The sequence below is a fragment of the Larimichthys crocea genome, chromosome VIII (assembly GCF_000972845.2).
Source record: "Larimichthys crocea isolate SSNF chromosome VIII, L_crocea_2.0, whole genome shotgun sequence".
NCBI lineage: Eukaryota > Metazoa > Chordata > Actinopteri > Sciaenidae > Larimichthys > Larimichthys crocea.
This window is the reverse complement of record NC_040018.1, coordinates 1,469,592-1,493,096: the sequence shown is the minus strand read 5'-3', so window position 1 is coordinate 1,493,096 and position 23,505 is coordinate 1,469,592. Positions and strand designations below refer to the sequence as shown.

The 23,505-nt window shown below is 43.5% G+C and overlaps 1 protein-coding gene across 3 annotated transcripts; it reads left to right on the top strand.

Annotated features, from left to right (window-relative positions):
• The first annotated feature begins 6,491 nt into the window (after window positions 1-6,491).
• On the top strand, window positions 6,492-22,324 carry mapk6 (mitogen-activated protein kinase 6). 3 transcript variants are annotated; one of them, XM_019265675.2, is made up of 8 exons: window positions 6,492-6,674; window positions 12,860-13,748; window positions 13,840-14,157; window positions 18,761-18,905; window positions 19,236-19,400; window positions 19,501-19,696; window positions 19,939-20,056; window positions 20,150-22,324. In XM_019265675.2, the coding sequence occupies exons 2-8, from the start codon at window positions 13,512-13,514 to the stop codon at window positions 21,272-21,274; spliced, it is 2,304 nt and encodes a 767-aa protein (XP_019121220.1). In that variant the 5' UTR covers window positions 6,492-6,674; window positions 12,860-13,511; the 3' UTR covers window positions 21,275-22,324. The 3 variants fall into 3 exon arrangements, with proteins under 3 accessions (XP_019121220.1, XP_019121228.1, XP_010730169.2); XM_019265683.2 differs by lacking the exon at window positions 6,492-6,674 and adding an exon at window positions 8,975-9,048; XM_010731867.3 differs by lacking the exon at window positions 6,492-6,674 and adding an exon at window positions 11,909-12,061.
• Window positions 22,325-23,505: the final 1,181 nt, after the last annotated feature.

Genomic DNA, 23,505 nt, shown 5'->3' with positions numbered 1-23,505 from the left:
ACATAAACAGCCAACTTGTATAGAGAATTTAGAGACTTCTTTTGCAGTGATGAATAAATATTACGACGTGTCTTCCATCAATAAAATAAATGGAGAGAACTGTCTGACTTGCATTAAGGACAGTTTTCAGTTTGCATATATTCAGCGACTACCGTGAATACTTTGCGTTTGTATATATTCTAGTATTACACCTTTTTTAACAGATAAATTAATGATGATCACTTATCATTTTTCAAATTGATCTTGAAGAGTGTGTTGACAAACGTTTGCTGGATTTACACATCCAGCAGCCGCAGAGCAACTTAGATGTGTTTGATTGTGATTGTGTTTCTGACCGCCGTCTCCTTTTAGCTCTGTTTTTGGTCTCCACCAACTCCTGAGGCAAATGTCTGGCTCTTCGTCAACAAGAGTGAACCAAAACAGTAAGGCTGCAGGTCGAAAAAAGCAAAACAACAATGTCACGGGAGTGTGTTTGTTCACTTTTGATAGCACATACCAATATAAGAAAGCATGCAGTAGACATTTCCTCCTACAGAGACTGACAATGTCACAAGAAGCTGAAGAGCTGTGACAAGAGCCTGTTATTTTGAGCATCCTCAGAAACAAAGAGAGAAACAGAGTAAGCAAGAGACAGAGGGCAAGAAAAGAGAAGTCTGAGATGTTATAATTAGCCTTCATCATGAGCCTGATCATCCTGTGTACCTACACATGTAGCAAGAAATCATCGTTCCAGACATGGACTTCCCCTCTTGTCTGTTTGGGCTTTTCGCATTAAACTCAGCTGTCACTCCACATCAGACATGTCTGTTTGCTCTGTTCTCCTCTGCACTTTAAAAAGGAACACAGCCCACAGTGGTTCAGTAACTCATGCATGACTAAGGCCAGTTATGCAATTAAACAAAAACAGCCACTGATTTCTCTCTTATCAGCCCTGATGTACAAAAGTTAATACACTGGATTCTGATTATCTACTGAAGACTGTTGTGTCACAGACATGAACAATACTGAACTATTTTTCCTTGAAATAAAGTTTATATAATTGTTGCTGCTTTGTACGAAACTACCTGGATTATGTTTTTTTTATGCGCGCGGTGAGAAAACCTTGATTCCCTTCACTTTGAGTACACCACAGATTAGACAAACAAGTCTAAGAGGTGGTAGTCAGATTTAGTTACCTTCAAACAGAGCCAGGCCAGCTGCCTGCCTGATCTAAAAGCGAGTGAGGAAGAGGCAAAACACTTTTAATCGCCCTTGTCTGGATGAGGACATTATATTCCTGAGTGCCCTGAGGGTGGATTTAACAGGAGTGTAAAAAAAAAAAAAAAAGAAGTCAGTCCTGGCTTGTTGCCGTGGCCTGTCTGTGGCACTGGATTAATCTGAAAGCACATCCATTCATTACCAGCTAATAGAGCACATCTGTGCACACATTTTCACACCACACACACTCGTAACAAACCCAGTGTATTGATCTGTCTCATCATTACTGGAGCAGTTACGCTGTGACGTCACAGGAGGTGTGTGTAGCAGGATATAGAGGGGTGGGTAGAAGTACGGGCTCCTCTGTCATTTACTCTTATGTAACCACTTGGGGTTGATACAATCCCTCTATGCCAAATTCTGACACACTCTTAAACTCCCAATCTCCCAGTGTAATCCTTCCTGGTATGCAGTCTAGGAAGAAGTGTTCAACAAATGCAAAGAAGAACCTTAATCCCATTTAAATTATTTAATATAAACCTCTCATCACTGCTGACTGAGAAGCAGAGTTGAAATGAACTGTAATGACCCATCCACCAAAGTACTCATCCCACACACGGGCGTACTGCGGAGCATGTAGTGCAGCTGAGAAAACAAGTACGTACATAAACACACACTCACACAGACACGGGTATCTAGATTACCAAGTGAACACACACCTCAGTTGGTCCTAGAGCTGTAGCACTCCTTGTTACAGGATTACATGTTATTGCAAAGTTCATTGTCCCCTGATAGTGGAAGGACGCAGTGCAGTCGACCTGCAACAACAGCAGTGTGTTTTTCCACTTCCGTTCTTGTCACATCATGTCATAGGAGTACAGGTTAATGATTGATACTTTACACAGGCCAATCGGTAGACTGTCACTGACCTGCTTGTCATGTGACTTGGAAAATCCCATTTTCAAAGCCGTGTTCACTGGAGAGGAAGCCATATTGACTTTCAAACCCTGGCATGTCTTTGAAGGATTCATCTCAGATAAGGACTCAGGTGGCCAGCGATGTAAGCCCAGAGATGAGTGGACAACCAATCCAAGCGGAGCGCTGTCAAACCCTTTTATCCAATAATTTGTATGCAGGGGGTGGGTAGAGCGTAGTGACAGCTTGGCTCGGTCAGGCCAAGATTGGCCAGACAGGCTCCCCCATTAGACCTGCCATTTTGCTGATAGAACTGAACGCTGTGTGCCTTTCTCCCCGTTGTAGTGCTGCATCGATCTGTGGTGACAGACGAACAGAGCCAATGCAGGAAGGCTAAGGAACAGGACAATGTGAGCAGCTGCAGCGCTATTCACTGGCCGCTGCCACATTTAATAGACAGGCCTGATCCCACACTGGTAATCTTAATACTGTTAGCTGGCTATGTTCCACACAAGACTCATTATTGCCAGTGCACCATCTACTCCTGAGTCTAGCTGATTGGAAACTGAAAAAGGATAGACGCCGACACGCTGAGCAATTTGTGAGAGTTTCAGGTTCAGCTATGATCAGTCTGTGATTAATGGAGAGTGCTGCTGTTCAGCGTCTATGACACACTCTGAGAGAAGAGGCCAATCAATCCTATACGTATCGCCGGTGTGACCCTGATGTGAGATAAGAGGCTCACCGCTGAAGTTATTTGAGATTGGAGAGAGCTGCTAAAAAGTGAATGAAAGTGTGTCTCTGTGAGCGAAAATCTGCGAGGAGAGATAAGGGGAATGTTATGTAATTACTGAAAATCACAGGTCTTCAGGTGGGAACAGTGACATAACCTTGAGTCATCAAAATACGAGCGCAGACAGACATACACATGCATTCATTCGCGAAACAAAAACATCAGCGTTTACATGCAAACATACAATTAAATATTCACTGACACGCTAAATGAACGGGGGAAAACATCTGATAGAAGAGCGACAACATGGACAAAAACAGGGAAACAAAAGCAGGAGTTATGAAATGTGTTCAGACAGCAGAGCGCTGATAATGATGACACAGGATGTCCTTGATCTTATTTGAAACCCAAATATTATGAGAAATGAGACCTTGTAGACAGTAAAAAGAGAGGGAGAGGGCAGAGGCGCTGTGGTGATATTACCACACATCAAGATAGCAGATATCATACACAGCATTTTAAATTGCACCTCTCTGATATCAATCAATCTCCGTCTCTGTCGCTCTCCCTCCATTGCAATGCTGCCGCCGGTGTGTTCTTGGAATAATTATCAGAGTTTTATGGTCTCTTTCAGACATTGAACAGTGTGCTTCTCCGTGGATTTGTTCCGTCGCTATTGTGTAAGGAAACACACAGGCGGAATCTATCTTTGACCTTTTAATCTTTATGGTTTTATCGCCATAAAAAAAAGGATTAAAAGTTTCCACTTAAGTGTGACTGTGAACTTTTTGGAGGTGACTCACCTAGAGCTTCAAACCTGAGCTCAGATTCGTTATCTACTCAAGAATTTAGGTTGTTTAGAGGAATATTGTATAAAAGCCAGTTTTTTCTTGGTAATATCTGACCCTGGAGATTACACCATGTATGGATAGTGCATAAGGTTTCCTGTGATGCATAATAGCAGGTGATATTTAAATAATGTAACTAGAACTAGATGCACAGCATTCTGTAAGATTACTACTCCAATGGTCTAAAGGTGCACCAGGCTTCGCTGGACTAATTAAAGCTACATCTAAATATAGACCTGATTAATTCATTGTCATCCAAATACACCCTGATGAGATCTACAAATTTGGCCTGGGCAGTGGCTTTGATTTTATTTGTTGTTTGAACCCTTGAGTATTTTAAATTATGCAGGTTACTGTATTGGCCCTGATAAGAAACTCCCAGATTCCAATGCTTCTGATCTTCTTACATCACCACTAAACAGAGATTGTTTTCTCTGACCCCATACACACTTATTTATTCACGTCAAACACACAGCACACACAAACACAATATGTCCCAGATCACGTAATCCTTTCTCTGCAGAATATCCAGAGAATAGTTGTTTTTTTATTGTTTGTCTGAGGGTGAGGCGCCGGCAAAACAGGTTACATCATGTACAGACACACATACACAGATGCACCACCAGAGCCCTGTAAGTCTGAGGATGCTCCACTTGCAGATGGTAATAGGATGGCAAAGCTTAAGCTGATGGATCACTGTTCTTCTCTTCTCACATTCCCAACTATTATACATGTTGAATACTTTGCATTTATGTGTACAACTGATAAGCTGTTAGCATTGTAGACCCTCCACAGACCTGATTTACATCATCCTATAAAAAGAAAAAAGGCTAATTCCAGGCCAATGGTGTTGGCATTAAATTATGTAATGTAATAACACTGTCATGTCCCACTAACACTCTACCCTCGGAGTAAACCATTCAAACAGCTGAAGGAGAGCCCATCTGTCCTAGACTGGCACGTAACTGTCGTGCAGGATTGTGTGTAGGTTTTTCTTTCTTTGTGCACTAATCTCGCCTTGAATTGGGCAGCTGTGCGTGGATGTCCTCAGTGCTGACGCAGGAGGAGGGAAACAGTCAGATGAGACATCCAGTTCACTCTGAGTTAATAGGTACGAGGAGGAGGAGGCCTTCTTCAAAATTGCAGGTGAGAACCAGAGAGACTTTAGAAATGAGTCACTCATGCATGTGTAGGAGAAACACACACCACACACACACACACACACACACACACACACAATAGGAGCATTTAGTACTGTGAGTTGTCACCTGTACAGTATCAAAGCACCAAAGGATGCCATTATGTAAACATGGTTGCCCCCCTCCACCCAATGCACTGGAGACACAATCACATGAGGGAAAGTGTGCCAACACTTTCTATGTGTAGGCCTCTTTCACAACCCTGTGAAATACCTGAGTTCTGTGGTATCTTGAACAGGGTGTGTGCGTGGATAACACAATTCCCGTAAAGGGTCAAATGGCCATAGATTAATGGGGGTGCAAGAATCTATGCCATGCCCTGATCCATTCTGCACCTTGGCTTCAGGTCCACAGAGACAGGCTGTTATATAATAGTACAGTATGGAAAATAGAAGAAGCATAAGTGGTCAGTGTGACTGCCATATTGCCTGTATATGTTGTGTTATGCAATGGTCCCTCGCTGTACTCAGGGCATTTTTAATTAAAGGTGTTTATCAGCATTGGCCCATACAGACTATCCTTGAGTGTTAGATTGGGAGTAGATTTTACTCTGCAGATATCACAGATCATCAATTAATGTCTTCATAATATTCAAAGAGCAGTCAGTGGAAAAGATAAGTGTATGCAAAACAAGACAAAACCCACAGCTTTGCCCTCATTTCCTCTCCATCTCATGTCCAGTCAGATATTTTGATAACACACACTAGGTCCAGACCCTGCGGCAGACTGGTTTAAATATCAAACAAGACACACACGCACACATTTCCTTACAGTCCCAAACACGCCAGACTGTCGAGATGCCAGCAACCCACCATACGACAGGCGGATGAAGACGGGAGGTGGGAGAGTACAGCCAGCAGGACAAGTCTCGCAGGCAAGAGAGTGGCAGACGACATGTGAGTATCAGAGAGCAGGGAAGGAGGAAAACAGGCAATCACCATCCTCCAGAGGGACTCTGGCATGTGTTAAATCACGATTTCATAACATGCCCACTGATACAGACCATTAACATTAAGCAATAAAACAATTTCTCCTCTAGAGAACAAACTGGAAAAACACATAAAAGTGTCATATCGTAGTGACGCACTCTGAACACTGATCTGATGAAAGACAGTCAAGAGCTTGTCAAAATTTATGCCCAAAAATACAGGACGTACGTACATGTGACGCAAAATCTGCCCTGTTTATACCTTGATGATTTCATTCAAATGTGTTTTGGAGGATTTCTCTAATCCAAATAAGTGCAGAACATTCACAACACCATTGGGACTCTGTAATCTTTTGATTTAAGCTGACAAGGCAAAAAAAAAAAAAATCTTTAATCACCAAAACTTGGATTTGCAAAGGTCCCACACAGAGTCAGGAATATATTTCAGCATATGTTACAAAATTTCAGTTTGGACTGGACCAAAACATGAGCAAATACAATTAATAGGAAAGTAAGTAATTAGCAGTGAAAGTGAGAGACAGAAAGAAGTGGTGGCAGTCTGACACACTAACAGGCTGGTCATAAACAGACCAGTCTCCTCCCCTCTCTGGCCTGGCCTATATTAACTGTCCATGAAGCTCCACCTCACAACTAGAGGCACATGGAGTATAACACATCGCCAAAGCTCTGAGAATACACTCACAGACCCACACATAAACAGGGAGATACTGGACTGCACAGAAACATCTCTCCACCTGTCTGCAGGGTTGGATATATTCTATAAATTCTCATTGGATGGACTATTAAGTTTTTCACCATGTTACCCCGGTCATATTACAAGAATTTCAACATTGGTGAGTGGTATGAATTTTCTTTTTGTGTAAGGAAAAAGTAAACATGGAGATGACATGTTAGTGATGCTGATGATATTTTTGTTTTTGTCTAAAATTAAGCCAAAAAACAAAACAAAACAAAACAAAAACAAGGAGAAACAAACAACAGGTGATTCACTTCGACTTATAGTAACCTAAAGGATAAAAAGGTTGCAACACACTCAGATGCTCTAAATAAGGGGAAGTGTGTTTGTTCATGTGCGTGTGTGAGAGAGAGTACGAGTCATACCACTATCAGCAGAGGATGAACAAAGGCAAACAGCATGTGCACAACTTCATTCGTTACACAAGGGGGATACTCTGTGCTCAACAAATATGCCCGTTGGATTGCGATAGTACAGTGTCTTTGTTTACACCACTTGCAGCACTGTCAGCAATAGATGTCACCGTCATCTCAACTACATTAATTGGGTTAAGACTGTCTGTCTGTCTTATGGACATATCATGGAGGTCTGCAGCAGAGGCTGTAATGATCTTCTTCAAAACAAGTGGAATGCGAAGGAACTCTCTCATTACTCGGACAGATAGGGTGAGACGCAGCTTTACCTTCTGACCCCAGTTAAATTATGTACGGCTGAGGACAAACCACCCTCATGAGGCAAGCAAGTGCCAATATCTTATCAACTAATCTAATTTTTAATTATTAATGTTAGCTTTAATCAGAAGCGGTGAGTCTTGCGAAAGGGGGGCAGAGGCCAGTGGAAGTGCATCACATTAGCAATAATGTAGACTCTAATGAGAGTACAGTTTAAGTAGTTTCTCTCTTCAGTTTTTTGTGACAGCGTATCCCTCAACGGGGAGGGCATGGGTTCAAAATCAACAGAAAGCATCAGAGCAAAGAAAATCTGCACTGCCTTCACCTCTGACCTTCCAGTAGAGAAGGGGAATCAAAACTTGGATCGTTAGAGTATCATTTTCAGCATGTAGGTTCATTTGAAACACTTCTTAAAGTAGTTTAATTCACATATTTCCTTATGTTTGACAAAATATATGAGCTTAGAACAACCACATGCTTGTTGGGAGGCTGTATAAAACAACAATGCAATGATTTGTAGATCTTTTTCCGACTTATATTGAACTGAACACAGTATAAAGACGAGATATTTAATGTCCAAACTCATAAACTTTATTGTAAATATATACTCATTCTAAATTTGATGCCTGCAACATGTTCCAAAAAAAAAGAAAAGATGGGATGGAGGCAACTAAACACCTTTCACAGGTGAACAGGTTCACTGGTATCAGGTGATAGTATCATGATTGGGTATGAAAGGGGAATCCTTTAAAGGCTCAGTCATTGACAATCAAGGGTGAGGTGAGGTTCGCCTCGTTAGGTTTACAGGAACCCAAAAAAATGAAATAAAAGCTTCATAATGCGTTAATGACATCTCTTTTCTCAGACTATGGTATGTCATGTGAGATATCACGATTGTATTACATAACTTTGTGTCTTTGGGACTGGTGCAAGAGGCTCAATATATTCATAAACTACGACATCAATAGCACCTAAACTAAAGGTAGCCGTGACAGGTGAATATAATGTCCTCTCACAACATTTTTCCGTCCTTGCTGCGACTAATAAGAGACAAGTCGCTCTCTGCATCCCGTTTAGTCCGCATGCAGGTCCTCTTCTCCATCGCAGAGCCCATCCCGGCCTGTGGAGAGGCATCTGCATTCTCGGGCACATGGGTTCTCACATGGTCTGCCTGCGGATGCTGATGTAGACTGCTGCGGCTGTGACCGCCCATCCATCCCTCCATTCATTCACAGCATCCTATACTGTGTGTGTGTGTGAGAAAGAGAGAGATAGGGAGGACCTGGCGCTGTGGGACACGATCCGCAGTCTTGAATGAGTGATGTGAAGAGAGATAAAGCAGTGCCTTCGGTTTCACCTTGAATTTGTTGAGCTCGTGTGGAGATGAAAAAACAGAAACACCCTGCGCATCTCGGTGCCAGATGGACTTACCAAATCCGCAACCCGCAGTGAGTGGACTGTCCGAGGGATTTTTTTTTTCTTTCTCACTGAGCGTGCTAATAATCTGAAAACAACAATAATCCCAATCAAAGACAAAAACAAACGAGGAAAAAACTAATCGTGGAGTAATACAGAAAACAACTGGAGGGCATTTGCAAAGAAGAAAACAACAACTGTTATATAAAAAATAATAAATAAATAAATAAACGTTTGGATGAAATATAGGAGAGAGACCAGAATAAAACCTGTTAAGACACTGTTTGCAGGCCTAGATAGGCCTAAAAATTTCTGTTGGTTTGACTTTTGGAAAATAAATGTGCAGCAAATAGAAAGAAGGAAACACTGAGATCTCTAATTCAGGTAAGATCTGTCACATCCCTGCTGCATGATACATCTCTCCTTGGAAAAAGGTTACTTTTACTGTCCTAGATCATTTTGTTTATGCCTTAGGAGGCAGCTAAATATAAGTAGTGACACACTAAAATAATCCACCTTCCTTTATTTGTTTATATACCAGGACTGTCTGTTATTACCAGGCCTCTGTTTTTGTTTTTGCGTGTCTACCTGTGGCTGAACTTTGTCTTCAAGGCGCTCTGACTACACATAAAGATTTATAGCATTGCTGTTTACTACAAGAGTTGCTGGTATTTGTACGCAGCTGTTATCGTCTCATCCATAAATCTGTAAATATTGACTTGGATTTTGAATCTACCGCTGTCACGTGATCTCCATCTGCGTACACCTTTTCAATGACTGCTGCTGCGTTCACGTACCGCTCGGATAAATGACCTGCACTGGAATGTGTATAGCTTGATAAACTACAGTATGCCACACTGACATAAATATGCAGTGTTAATGGTAGCTTATTGGGAGCTTTTATTTTATTTCATTTTAAAAAATATATTGTTGACGTATCAGGAGGATCTAATCCATGAAACTGCTATAACGTACTGTATATTTGTGATTAAAGAGAGAGACAGAGGAAGAGCGGTGTAAATGCATGACAAAATGCACATAAAGATAATGTAAATATATGTATATAATATGACTTAATTGGTGAGAAAGCAGTACTGTGCTAGTTTACTGCATCCACATTAGTATTAATGAACCCAGTGAACCTGAAAGTGGCAATCAGAATATTATTGATAGATACTGAGAGTTAGCTGTGATAAGACAAGATCGTCCTTTATGAAATTACGGTGTTGGAGCAACACAAGGGCATAAATAAGTAGATATAAGTATAGACAAGTTTAAAATAAATGATTAGAAGTATATGAAAGAAAAATAAGAATAGAAATGTAAAGTATTCAAGATCAATTAGAGTCTATCAAGGACAGTACACATAGAGTACAGATCTAATACTGCAGTACTGCAGTATAGCAGATAATAATGTACATTTTGATGAATAAGACTTTACTCCTTTCAGTATTTTATTTGAGATTAGAGATTATTCTTGTTCCTTCATCTCTGCATACAGTGATCAGCTGTAGATGATGACCACTGAAGGTGGAGGTGAAGTGAATAACACTAGTTATGGTACCTGTCAGTGCGTGAGATACAGTAATATTAGGCAGCAGATGAACATTTTGTCCTCTAAGTTAAAAGCTGGAAAAATGGGCAAGGGTCAGGATTTCAGCAGCTTAAGGGCTAACTTGTGATGGCTAGACAAAAGGGTCAGAGCATCTCCAAAACTGCAGCTCTTTGTGGGATGTTTCTGGTCCGCAGTGGTCCGCAGGATGGAAAAGCAGTGAACCGGTAACAGGCTCACTGATGCATGTGGGGAGCGAAGGCTGGCATGTGTGTGATCTGATACATGTGTAGCAAATATTGCTGAAAAAGTGAACGCTGGGTCTGATAGAAAGGTGTCAGAACACACAGAGCATTACAGTCTATTGCGTACAGGGCTGCGAAGAGAGGGTGAGGGTGCCCATGTTTATAACGTTATGGCTGATCCAGTCAAGGAAATGAGGTTTTATTGTCATTTCAACCATATACACAGTACACAGTGAAACAGAGACAGCATTTTGCCAAGGACCATGGTGCTACATGAAACAGAAAACATAGTGCAGACAGGACTACGTTAAACGCAAAATACAAAAGGGCTACATAAAGTGCAGGATACATTTAGATAAAAACAATTTGACAAGAAACAACAGACTAGGATGTCTCTGAACATGTGGGTATGTCTGAATGTATGCTTTTATCAAAAACGACTTACAGGGAGCAATTTGGTGTTCAGTATCTTGCCCAGACTGGAGGAGCTGGAGATCAAACCACAGATCATCTGATTGGTAGATGCACACTCTACCCCCTGAGCTACAGCCTCCCCAAGTAAAGCCTTTTGTTATCCCAAACGGGATTTGATATCTGCTGTCTGTGATTCACATTAAAGACGTGTATCTAGGACCCAGGTGGGATATATACAGTATGACTATAGTAGGTATATACAGTAGAGAGAGGTATATATTGAATAAAAATTGAGTGGCAGGAGATAAAAGGTGCAAGTGTGCATAGATACAGGTGCAACAGTCTTCCTCATGCTGGCAGCGTGGCAGGGTCAAAGAATCACTGCATATATAGTGCATCTGTTCATATTTATACTATTTATATCTTCCAGATTTGCCACTGTCCTTTCTTGGATGTCTTTTAGGTTGTATATATATTTTTAATATTTTTATTTTTTTTTACATATTTTACTCATATTTAATATATTTCATGTTTATTGCTGTTTGCACTGGGATAAGAGGGAAAACACAATTTCAATTCTCCGTATGTCCTGTACATATGTTGCTTTCATTATATTTATATTTATTTATATACACAATACTTTCTTACACTATGGTCACTTTGTACTTGTCTGTTTTTGAAGGTTGACTGTTTTTCGTGTTTATTGTGTAGGTTATAGATATTTCTGTCTGTTTATTGTGGGTTTTTTTTGTTGTTGTTGTTTTTTGCCTTTTCTACTTTTTTCTAATTCTGAGGTGTATGCTACACTTTCCTCTGCTGCATTTCCCCGTGGTGGGATGAATAAGGTATAATCTAATCTAATATGGCAGCATTGATAATAAAGTTGACTTGAACTTGAACATATCTCATGCAGCTCCGACATCAGACGTGCTAATACAACATATTAATAATAATTTATTTGCAATACCATTGGAGTACATTACCAATGAAGGGCTCTCTTGTAGTGAGCATATTTCCCGACGGCCAGTGAACGCACCGTTTTGACGTCACCGCCGCCGTTCATAGCTCTGCCCAGCCTCAATGGCGATTGCAACAGATCCGCAAGAGCTCAGCAGCGGGTCGCAGTCAAACCTCGTCCGGGTTTGATTGGGGATATAACTAAAAACTAATGCGACGAATAAGGACTGTAAGTAATCTCTCTATGTGTCGATTGTTGTCACTGTTACCGTTTACGTGTCGCCTCAAGTGGATTTACAGCCGTTTTTTTCCCGTGTGCATTAGCGCAAGCGGAGCTTGTACCACGTAGTCAGGAGCCTCCGCCAACAACGGCTCCTTTGTTCGCGCTATCGCCGCTCGGCTTTCACCCCCCCCTGAACGGTTATGGTTCATATTTATAAAGACAGACACACTGTTGGAGATGTGGTTTATGTTTATTGTGTCACCAGGTGGTCGTGTTTGTGATTTTTTTTTTTTTTTAAGTCGATGGAGGTCTGTCCGTAGCTTGTCGGCTCGGCCGTTGAGCTTCTTTTTTCCCCCTCTTCGACAGATTCCGTGAAGGCCACAAAAACAGGCGGCATAAGCGCGTTAAACTCTGATTTAAAAACAGCCCTTTTTACCTTATTTAATGTGTTTGTGAGCATATTTGTGTATGTAAAATCGTAGCTGAGTATCTGTGGGTTATGTTTCAATTTTATCGATACCCAGAAACCGGACTAACGGGCACTTAAACCCGGACGGACGGGCGGGGGAGGGTTAGTTTCCATTACTGACACCACGTTTAAACTAAAGCCGGTGAATGAGACGTTTGTCTGTTTGTTGCTTTGCGAAACCCCCCAAACACACTTTTGTTTTAATTATGATTACATATGTGTAACAGAAGGTGGCATCCTCTTGTTTAATGGCTTTTACACTCAATCTCTGTCGTCCTTTCTCTTGTTTCTTACCTGTTTTTTGTTTGTGTTTTTCCTCTTCTCTTGTATTCCAGGTTGTACCCAATTAAAATGGAGGATAGTTTTGATTGCGACTGTGGCGAGCTTGAGCCACCTGATCACTGAGGGCGAGACCTTACTTTGAAGACTTCCAAGGCCAAGACTCATTTCAAATTATTATTATTTTTTTTATAAATATACATCAGGAAAAATTACACAGATTTAAATATTTGAACAACCAAAAAAAAAGAAAAAGAGAAAAAAGAAAAGATTAAAAACAAACAGTGCATTTGAGGCACATTTCATATGAAGCTGCTCAGGACCAGTCATACACTGAATGTATCTGCACTGTAAGGATGCAACTACGTGCTTTTATAGTTTAACACAGTCTCAGTGTTTTTTTTTTTTTTTTTTTTTTAATTGGGCCCCATTCCAGTCCATTCCATTGCCGTCTCTATAAACACTAGTCTACTAAAGAGATTTGGAGGAAAACGTTTACATTTTCTCACTCTATTAAAGATGGAAAGAAAGTTTGACTACACATTAGTGCCCCGCATCTGACAGTGACGGGAGGGGAGGACTGGGTAGTCGTCTGTGCACGGGTCAGATAGCTCAGCCGCTTGAAGCAGTAGTGGGGAGGGGGGGACTGTTATTCCTCTCTTGGACTTGAGACCAAAAAAAAGTTTTGAGATAGAAGAAGCTGTCGTCATGGCAGAAAAGTTCGAGTCCCTGATGAACATCCACGGCTTTGACCTGGGTTCTCGCTACATGGACTTGAAGCCTCTCGGCTATGGAGGGAACGGCCTCGTGTTCTCAGCGGTTGACACCGACTGTGACAAGCGGGTAGCTGTGAAGAAAATTATCCTGACCGACCCCCAGAGTGTGAAGCATGCCCTGCGGGAAATCAAGATTATCAGACGCCTCGACCACGACAACATCGTCAAGGTACGTCGCAGAGAGTGTGTCTCTGTCTGTTGAAAAGCAAACGAGGTGGTTCATTTTTCAACACTGACTCTTTTTCTTTCCGTGTCGCCAGGTGTTTGAGACGTTGGGCCCTAACGGTCGTACGCTAACGGAGGACGTGGTGTCCCTGACGGAGGTCAACTCAGTCTACATCGTGCAGGAGTACATGGAGACGGACCTGTGTCAGCTGCTGGAGAGGGGCCTTCTGTCCGAGGACCACGCCAGGCTCTTCATGTACCAGCTCCTCAGGGGCCTTAAGTACATCCACTCCGCCAACGTGCTGCATCGTGACCTCAAGCCTGCCAACCTGTTTGTCAACACGGAGGACCTGGTACTGAAGATCGGGGATTTTGGACTGGCCCGCATCATGGACCCCCACTACTCTCACAAGGTAGGATGAGTCTCGAGTGAGTGTTGTATGTGTGGGATTTCGTGGCCAATCATACTTTGTTTTTGTTTTTATTTTTCTGCTCAACCATGAGTGCTTTGTTGCTCTCGCACGTGATGTTTATGTCATTGGCCCGGTAATAGTGGTGCTCCTCAGGGTGACGCACTTTCACAGCAGGAAGTAAACAAGACAGGATGTGGTTCCTTGGGGGTAACGCCTCAGTTTCCCCTGTCAAGACAAGTGAGGCTGCGGAACACAACCCTGGGAACTGATCTTTTTCCGTTCACAAGCGCGTGTGTGTGTGTAGTTAACAGTGAAAACGGGCTTGACTCCAAGTCTAAATATACAAACGAGTGGGTTCATAATAATGTGGATTAAAAAAAAAAAAGACAATAATTCCCAGTTGGGAAAAAAACAGCGAGTATTTAAATGTTGCGTGCACAATGCAGGCGCAGTACAGTTCAGCCTTGAGCTCTCGTCAGCTTGCGATGTTGATGATGTCGAAGGCCCGAGGCTGCAGCAGATCCGTTAAGGACATGCGGCATTGAAATATGTACGGATTTATTTATATCTGGGGGTGTATGTTTTCCCCCTCGGTTGCACTTGCACGAGGTCATTACTCCATTTACACACCTGTGATTTGTAAAATTGAGAAAATAGGTTGTCCGAGAAGGCTGTGTTGGGTCTGTGCGTGTGTGTCGTGTGTCATCTGAGGCCAGCTGCTAATGTGCCAAATGTTGAACGTACACATTTTAACGCTCTCTATAAACCTGCGTTTTGTTTTTGCAAAGCGGTGTAATGGTAGCAATAAAGCAGGTCGCTTTTATCTTTCAGTATAAGACGAGTATGGATACCCTGTCTAATTGCAGCCAGGTGGAAGGCCTGTCTTGCCCTTGTGTGTTTCTGTCACCCTATAAAGGGGTGAGGGAATTCCAGTCAAAGGCCATATGGTGGTGTGATGCGAGAGAAATCTAGGTTGGAAAGTCTGTCCTACCCTGACTGCCTCAGCTCTACTTGGAGCGCCGAGCGCAGTCATATGCTCACACGTGTCTTAGATTAGTCACTGGAGGGTCTAAAGTGGGCTCACGTGACATGATCCCTCTGGCTGGCACAGCCTCATTCATATCCCTTACACAGACTTAAACACGCTTGTTTACCAGAACTGCTCATTTCCATTTCCTCTACTATAATGTCATAGTGGCTCTATATTCTCACATGAGTCATATCTTAGGTGGAGATAATCTCTTCTGCAATAGGAAGAGGAAGGTGAGAGCTCGTATTTGCCGGGAACCAGTGTGCAGTGTCGCTCAGGCTGCCACCCACCCAGCATTTCTTCACTCCTCCCTTAGAGCCCAGTTTGCCATCTGGGCTTTTTTTTTTTTTTTTTAAATAAGCAGTTTTTCCTGATGGGAAACATGCAAGTGGGTATTAAAAAGCCCCTTGACTGAGGGCAGCTTTCTTGTGTTTGGCCATTGTCTGCCTTCGTACTGCAGCAGACTACAGCCGCTACAGAGTCTTTGTCAGGGATACAAACACTGTGGCCATGTTGTCAGAGTGACTTTAATAGGCTTTGACCCCGCTCTCCTTTACAAACAGCATTGCTGTGTTTTGTCTGTCTCTGCTATGATAACACACCAGTGGTGTGGTGTGGTGTGGGGGAGGGGGCAGCACTGATACCACGACCAGACACTTTTTTTTTTTTTTTTTTAATTTCTGCCACATATAGTCAAATGATTGAGTGTGCGTCTGGTGTGTCTGACACCAAATGAGGCTTGCTCGGAAATGAACTCATCACCCTCGCGCAACACTGGTGCCCGGAGGAGTGTGTTGGCCCAGACATCAGGGCAGAATCACTGGGGGGCTTTTCACAACCGGCGTCTACTTCTAGCAGGCTCGGTGAGCCGTAGCAGCTGGGTGGCTGAGTGCATGTTATTTGAATAACGTTGTTTCTAAATAAAGAAGCGCTCTTTGCCTGTGAACCTTCAGTTTCTGGCGTAGTTTCAGTAAATGAGGTATCTAGATTCCTGCGCGATACATACGGCACGAGGCGTTTGTTTCACCTTTTTTCGTCTTGCTTGGCCCGGATTAATAAAAACATAATTAATCCTGCTTTGTTTTCCGTATCCTTGCTTAGAGTACCTGTGTTTTCCGTGCTATCTTTCCACTGTTTTGAGAAAGCGAGTCGTTTCTGCCTGTGTGAACCTTCAAGACCAACCCTCGTGGTGGCCAGGGATCAAGAATGGCAAGAATTCACGTGCACTCATCCAACTTCTCCAACCCCGGACCCCCCTCCTTTTCCCAGCCAGTTCTTTGTCTTGTTATGGGAGCCTTGCTCACGGCCTTATTTGAAGCCTGTGTTCATTTCCAGTCGTAGCCTGCCCTTTTTTTTTTTTTCCCACAAGACAAAGAAGGGAATACTGTCGATATAACACTCAGCTCATTTAGGTTCAGCGACAGTTGTGCTCAGGGAAGCTATTTTGGAGTTTAAACGAGGCGAGCCGAGGCTGTAAACAACCCCCGGGATAGTGTAACACATCAAAATGTGTGCCGTAGCTAAGTAATATCACATCTGCTCAGAGAAAAGCAGTCTAGTTTTCACATGACGGCGTTATCCGTAAATCAAACCAGTTCCGAGTCTTTTGAAATGAAGAGTAGACTAAACGAACTTCTTCCTGATGTAGAAAAACCGTCTGTTGCGTTTTCCTCAGTCACATTAATATAAACTTAGACGACTCTGAAATGTGGACTCTTTTTGCCTGCCTGTGGCTCGGCATAAAATTTTTTGTAATTTGTGATGTGGTCGAGATAATAACTGGGAAGATTTCAGGAATGTTACCAGAGGAGGAGGTTGAAGGGTTCACCCACCCTCTCTCACACTCACACACACACAAACACAAGCAACCCTCCAAACTCCAAAACCACAACTGCGAGAGCACACACACACATTTGACCTAATTATTCAGCCAGCAACAGGCCTGTGTGGCATCAGACTTCATGGGATCTAACAAGAAAAAAAGAAAGTTGAGGCTTAATGACTTTCAGAGAGATGGTGTCACGTTTCTCGAGCCTAAAAAGAAGCAAGTAGCAGGAATTATGGTGATCAGCCAAAACCAGATTGAAATAAACTGCTTAGCCATTAATTAGGTCCATATGGTCGGTGTGTTGTGGGACTGCAAGCTCGGCTCATCCCCACTATTACCGTCCAATGCTTTGCCAGCTAAATGATTTGTGCGCGCGCGTGAGACTACAACGGATTCAGCGCCACCAGCGAAAGCTGTCGTTTGAGTTTTAAAGTCACCAGTTTCTGTGAAAGCAGCCACCTTTTTACTGACATCTGGTCAGACCTGCTGAAAGCTGCTGTGACTAACCGCAGCCAGACGCGCTAAGGGAGGGAGTTATGAGTCATTTAAATGTCAGCGCACTCTCATCTAGATCAGGTGGTTAAGTTATTCTCCCGAACTGTTGCCAGAGGTATTGAGATAGCCGATGTTTTAATGCCTCCGTGTCTGCCTTTTGTGATAAGTGGCTCGCTTTTTAGAGATCGGTTCAAAGTAGAGAGGCGAGCTGGAAAAGTTCACCCGATGCACTTTACGTCCTCAGCTGGTTGGCAAACTCTAATCTGCTGCTTTTTAGTTCAGAGTCCATCGTACACGCAATTGTCTTTACGCAACAACCCGGCGCTCTCTCGGCCTGGCGTAACCTACATGTCTACATGTCGCAACTCTTCTGGTTGCGTCTATTTCTCCAGAGTAACCACGTTCACACAGGTCACATAATTCACTGGGAGCCTTGCAAGTTTCAGTCACTAGGTGTGACCTTCCTGTGTGTGTGTGTGTGTGTGTGTGTTAATGCCTTGTAATTCCCCCCTCAACCCCCTTAGCAAGCTTCCTGGTAAAAGCCACCGGCAGATTGGTAACCTGAAGCGCGCAGTTCTGTCTTTTAAGTCCACGCGGCGTGTCGTTTGTAAGGCCCGTCAATACGAGGGCGTGCAGGAGAGCAGATATACACTCCATGGATAGAGTGACATCAAGCATATGTGGCTAACTTAGGGCAGAAACAGGAGCCTGGTCGAGTGGTGAGCCGACCATTTTGGTCTCACCACAAACTACCATTGCATGTGTGGAGCGAGGGTGTTGTTTTACCGCCCCCCCCCCAACGTCCCAGTCCCACGCACACACACCACACAGGTCAGGTTCCTTTGTGTTCACTCCCTGTCCCTGCTTGTAGTCGGGCACTGTGTGACAGTCTAGTGCAGATTGGTGTCACTAGTGGGTGTAGTGTGTGGCAGCGGGGGATTATCCTGCTTCACTCAGACTGCTGACAGGGCCCGCACGTGTTTGACCCCCGACACGCCCCCCCCTCTCCTCTTTTCATCTGTATTCTCTCTCCGGGTTCTTTGTCTCCGTATTGCATACGTGACCAGCACAGCATGGGTCTATCAAGGAGAAGGCCCAGGTTTAGGCACACAAAGTCACGTTTATCTGCTTCCGAGGGCGATTTTTAAAAAGCCACTTGGCCGTGAATGAGCCAAACATGTTGAGACTTAAACATGAGCCGTCTTTGGAGAAAGTCTCACTACATATGTCTTGTCGTCTTTCCAACACAGGGCCATCTCTCTGAAGGTTTGGTCACCAAGTGGTACAGATCTCCTCGTCTGCTGCTCTCGCCGAACAACTACACCAAAGCCATCGACATGTGGGCCGCTGGCTGCATCTTCGCTGAGATGCTGACAGGGAAAACCCTCTTTGCTGGTAAGTGTTGACTCAGTTTCATATGTGTGACTCATATGCAAACAAGCAGCCTTTAAAGTATGTCAGATGATTCATGAGGTAAATACAGAGCATGACATATGTTAGTCCTGCTGTTCGGCGTATCTTTGTTCAAAACCGACTTTTATTGCTCTTTTGCAAATCCAGCTGGGGCTGTGACAGACTGACTGTTCTTGTTTGAGTCCGCCCTGAGCTGTACACAAGGCAAATAACATCTCTGTTCTCATGATCTGCCTCGCGCAGATGTCCAACGTTGTGCAAGTCTCCTCTAACAACAAAGCGTCTGATGTTTGTCTGCCCCGGCATTTACAGGAGCCCACGAACTGGAGCAGATGCAGCTGATCCTGGAGTCCATCCCCGTACTGCGAGAGGAAGACAGAGAGGAGCTCCACAGCGTCATCCCTGTCTTCATCCGCAATGACATGTCCAAGCCTCACACGCCACTGGCCAAGCTGCTGCCTGACGTCAGTCCCCAGGGTGAGTACCACTTACTTATTCATTCAGGGTTACTCAGATAGACAGGCCAACGGCAGTAGTCGGGGCATACTCGATAATCTCATTGTCCTCCTCCCTGCAGCCCTGGATTTCCTGGAAAAGATCCTGACCTTTAATCCCATGGATCGTCTGACTGCAGAAGAGGCCCTGGCCCACCCTTACATGGCTGACTACTCTTTCCCCCTAGATGAGCCTATCTCTCTGCACCCCTTCCACATTGAGGATGAAGTAGATGATATCCTGCTCATGGATCAGAGCCACAGTCACACCTGGGACCGGTATGCTCGCTCACTTATTCCCTCTCGAACACTGGCTCTCTGTGAACAGGCTCGCAAAGTTAAAAATTTTCCACTTGTAGGCATTTTTCCTGTGTGAGCTCAGTTTCAGTGATAGTTTGCTATCTCTGCATATACAGGTCACCTGACCAGTCAAATAGGTTTTTCTGGATTGGTTGTGTATCGTGTTTGCATAGCGAGATCCTGAGCTTGATTTTGTGCTTCGGTGTCGGTTTACTTACCAGGTACCATGAGAGCCAGCTGTCAGAGGCTGACTGGCACTTGCACAGCACCCACGACCCAGACGAAGTTCAGGTTGACCCACGGGCACTCTCCGATGTAACAGACGAGGAGGAAGTCCAGGTGTGTGTGCAGGGATGACGTGTTATAACATGACTTGCGTTTACTTGTTAATGAGATGACAAAAGCTAAATGGTAGCTGTCGTCTGTTTCTAGGTGGATCCACGTAAATATGCTGATGGAGATCGGGAGAAGTTCCTGGATGAGCCGTCCTTCGACTACTCCACTCTGTTCCTGCCAGAGCGATCCTGGCAGGACGACGACGACCACCACGAGAACAAATACTGTGACTTGCAGTGTAGCCACACCTGTAACTACAAGGCGGTGTCGCCCTCCTACCTGGACAACCTCATCTGGCGGGACAGTGAAGTCAACCACTACTACGAGCCCAAGCTCATCATCGACCTCTCCAACTGGAAGGAGCAGCAGAGCAAGGAGAAGGCCGACCGCAAGGCCAAGAGCAAGTGCGAGAAGAACGGGCTGGTGAAAGCACAGATCGCGCTGAAGGAGGCGGAGAAGACCCAGAGTCCAGCGGAGAAGGACCGAGAGCAGGAGAAACACCAGACGGAGAAGTCTCAGAGCCAGCAGAACCAAGGCTTTGACTTCGACTCCTTCATCGCCAGCACCATTAAACTGAGCCTGCAGCCGGAGCCCTGTCAGGAGGTGGCTCTGCTCAACGAGGTGGGCCTCCTGAACGAGCTCAACTCCTCCGTCTCCCTGCTGGAGACTCCCCGCTCAGGCTCCATGTCAAAGTCTATAAGTCAGGAGAAGGAGGAGAAGTGCCTGGTAAACCTCGCCCAGTTAGGCGGGGGAGGGCTAGCCGTTGTAGGAGGAGGAGGGCTAGCCGTCGTCAGCGGGGACGGCGCCTGGCCCGCTCAGCCCTGGGAGAGCTTCGGCTGCGGGGAGCGAGTGGAGGAGAACGGCTGTTTGATAGACGAAGCATGCTGGGACATTCGCAAAGAGGACCACCTCCAGAAGGAGAGCACTTACACCAGCTACCTTGACCGACTGTTCAGCCGGAAGGAAGAGGCGGTCGGAGAGACTGTGGCCAGCTTCGAGCCGGAGCTGTCTGAGGCGAGAGAGCTGGACGAGAGTTTCCTCGGCAGGAACACGGAGATTGTGCTTAACGTGCAGCTGGACTCTCTGGCCCTGCCCGGTTTTGACGGCACAGATGACTTGCCTCTAAAATCCATCCAGGCATCCCTCACCCCCTGTGCTGTCAAATGCTCCCCACAAATTGCCCACAAAACGTACAGCAGCATCTTCAAACATCTTAATTAAAGAAATGTATATCCTCCCTCACAGTGCAGAATTTAGGCAGTTTTGTTTTTATGTTTTTTTTTTTTAATATGGTATATTATTGTACTTGAATCATTTCATACCTTTTTTTTTATTATGGTTACTTTTAATTATTTTTTTTAAGAGTTGAAAAGGGTGATTTATTATTATATTTAAAGAGTTTTTGTCATCACTCTGAGCCTTGATCACCAGGCCTTCATGGGTTAATATCTACGCCCTCATTGCTTAACTGGCATGTCACTCGCACACTTAAGTACTGTAGACGAACAAGAAGGTGGGAGAGAGTTGAGAAGAAAGATGAAAGGTAGGAGAGGAGTGCTGATTGGAGAGAGGTTTGGGTGTGAGATGAGGAAGGATGGCAGACGCTAACATTGCTGTAGGCATTTAAAGTGCTTTCAAACGCCCTTACCTGGGACGGGATGTCCTCGTTTTTGTTTTTTTGTTTTCCTTTATGATTTGTCCCCCCCCCGAAGAAAGCTTCCTTAATAACCCTTTCATACTGTAAATCTGACACATGATGCCAGCAGCAACCATTATCGTAGACATTAATGTAAATGTGTTATCTACCTCAAGGTAACAGCCGCGAGAGACACTCGAAGCCGCACTAGTGCTTTACACACATGACCATCCTCATACCATGAAATGAAGTGGTCGCGTAGACGAAATCTGTCTCACTTTAGCATTTAACATAGTGAGGTGTTTCAGTAATCATTATTTATTTCTAGCAGATGTGCGATATTTATTTTATCAAAATGTTGTTATTTCAATGTGATTATTGAAGATTGAGGAGTTGGACAGACTTCCATTTTCATTTCGGCACTATATGGGCGTGTAAGTGTTCCTTTTTGTTTTAACGGTAGGATGCAAAAACTCATCTGTTATGTTTCTAAAAAAAAAAAAGAAGTCGAGGCTTTCCATTTTCCACCAATATCGTCCGAATGGATATCATTCTTTTTGTTTTTATTTATAGGCGCGTTCTGTCTTTAGCAGGCGAAAAAAAAACTGCTTTATGGTTTAAAGAAGCGCCTAAAAGTCTTAATTATTTTTTTTTTATCTAAATGTAATGTAAAAAATTGAGTGCATGGAGGCAAGAGAAAGGTACATCAAACGTAAAGTTATGGTGAGTATAATGTACGTCAGTTTTAATTGTCCTTTTTTTTTTTTGTTAAATTTCTATGTACTTTTTCCAGGCAAGCATGATGAATTAGGTTAAGGTGTAGCATGTAGAACACTTATGGACTTTTTTTTTTTTTTTGTAATCATTGGTTCCCCTGTTCTACAAAATATCTCAAAATAAAATTACTGGCAAAGAGTTCGTCCTGTGTCTGCGTCCTTTCATTTTGGTCAGGCACGACTCTGACCTCATTCGCTCAGTTAAAGTGGTGTTTATATAACTTTGAATTTCGTATGACCGCACAGCCAAGAGATCCTCGTTGGTGGAGAAGAAGTGCTGACTACCTCTAGACTCCAGTTTTAATGTTTAAGTAGGCAGACTAAATTTCACTGAGCGTAGGGGACACCAGCTTTGAATCATCTGCTAAATGTAGCACCGACTCTAACCACCATATATCAGAACTGTCGACTCGGTACACACGTTCCCACCTGCTTTTTAGGTATAAAACAAGCAGCATTACATGAAGGTGCACAACATTTTGCGTGTTCTGCAATAATGATCTGCACTTTCCTGTCGACAAAACAGGTGTAGAAACACTGAAAATGCCATGTCACATCGTTTTTTACAGGCAGCCTTGTATGTATTTCCTAAAACTAAAATACAAGAACCCTGCAGGTCGACAATACCAGATTATCTGCAGGTTGTAGTGACATTGTCAAAGTCACCCTGACTTTCAATTTTGGGATTTGTCACACAGGATATACAGGATATATCTTTTCACTAAAAGAAAGGGCTGGTCTCATTTTTGCATGTTTAGTATCTACTTACACAAAAGCAAACAGCCTCTAGGATTTCTGTATGTACATACAGTGTTTAAATATTGAGATCGCATGATACTTTGGAACACTGAGTCCCTTCAGTATATTACTGTATTTTTTTTTACTAGTCATGCATCAACATGTAAGCAGCATTAAGTTGTAGCTGGTTAAGGTAATTTAATCTATTACAATAGCTCAATTTACTTGAATACTCAAATTTCAGTGCATGGAAAATTTTACGTAAATGTGCCTACCTCTTAAAATATAAACATTTGTCCACA

Bases quoted from the DNA above. Each gene is read 5' to 3' on its own strand.
- mapk6 (XM_019265675.2), top strand. From the start codon at position 13,512: ATGGCAGAAAAGTTCGAGTCCCTGATGAACATCCACGGCTTTGACCTG. The intron at 14,158-18,760 runs GTAGGATGAGTC...TTTCCAACACAG, and splicing joins ACCCCCACTACTCTCACAAG to GGCCATCTCTCTGAAGGTTT. The intron at 19,401-19,500 runs GTGAGTACCACT...TCCTCCCTGCAG, and splicing joins GCCTGACGTCAGTCCCCAGG to CCCTGGATTTCCTGGAAAAG.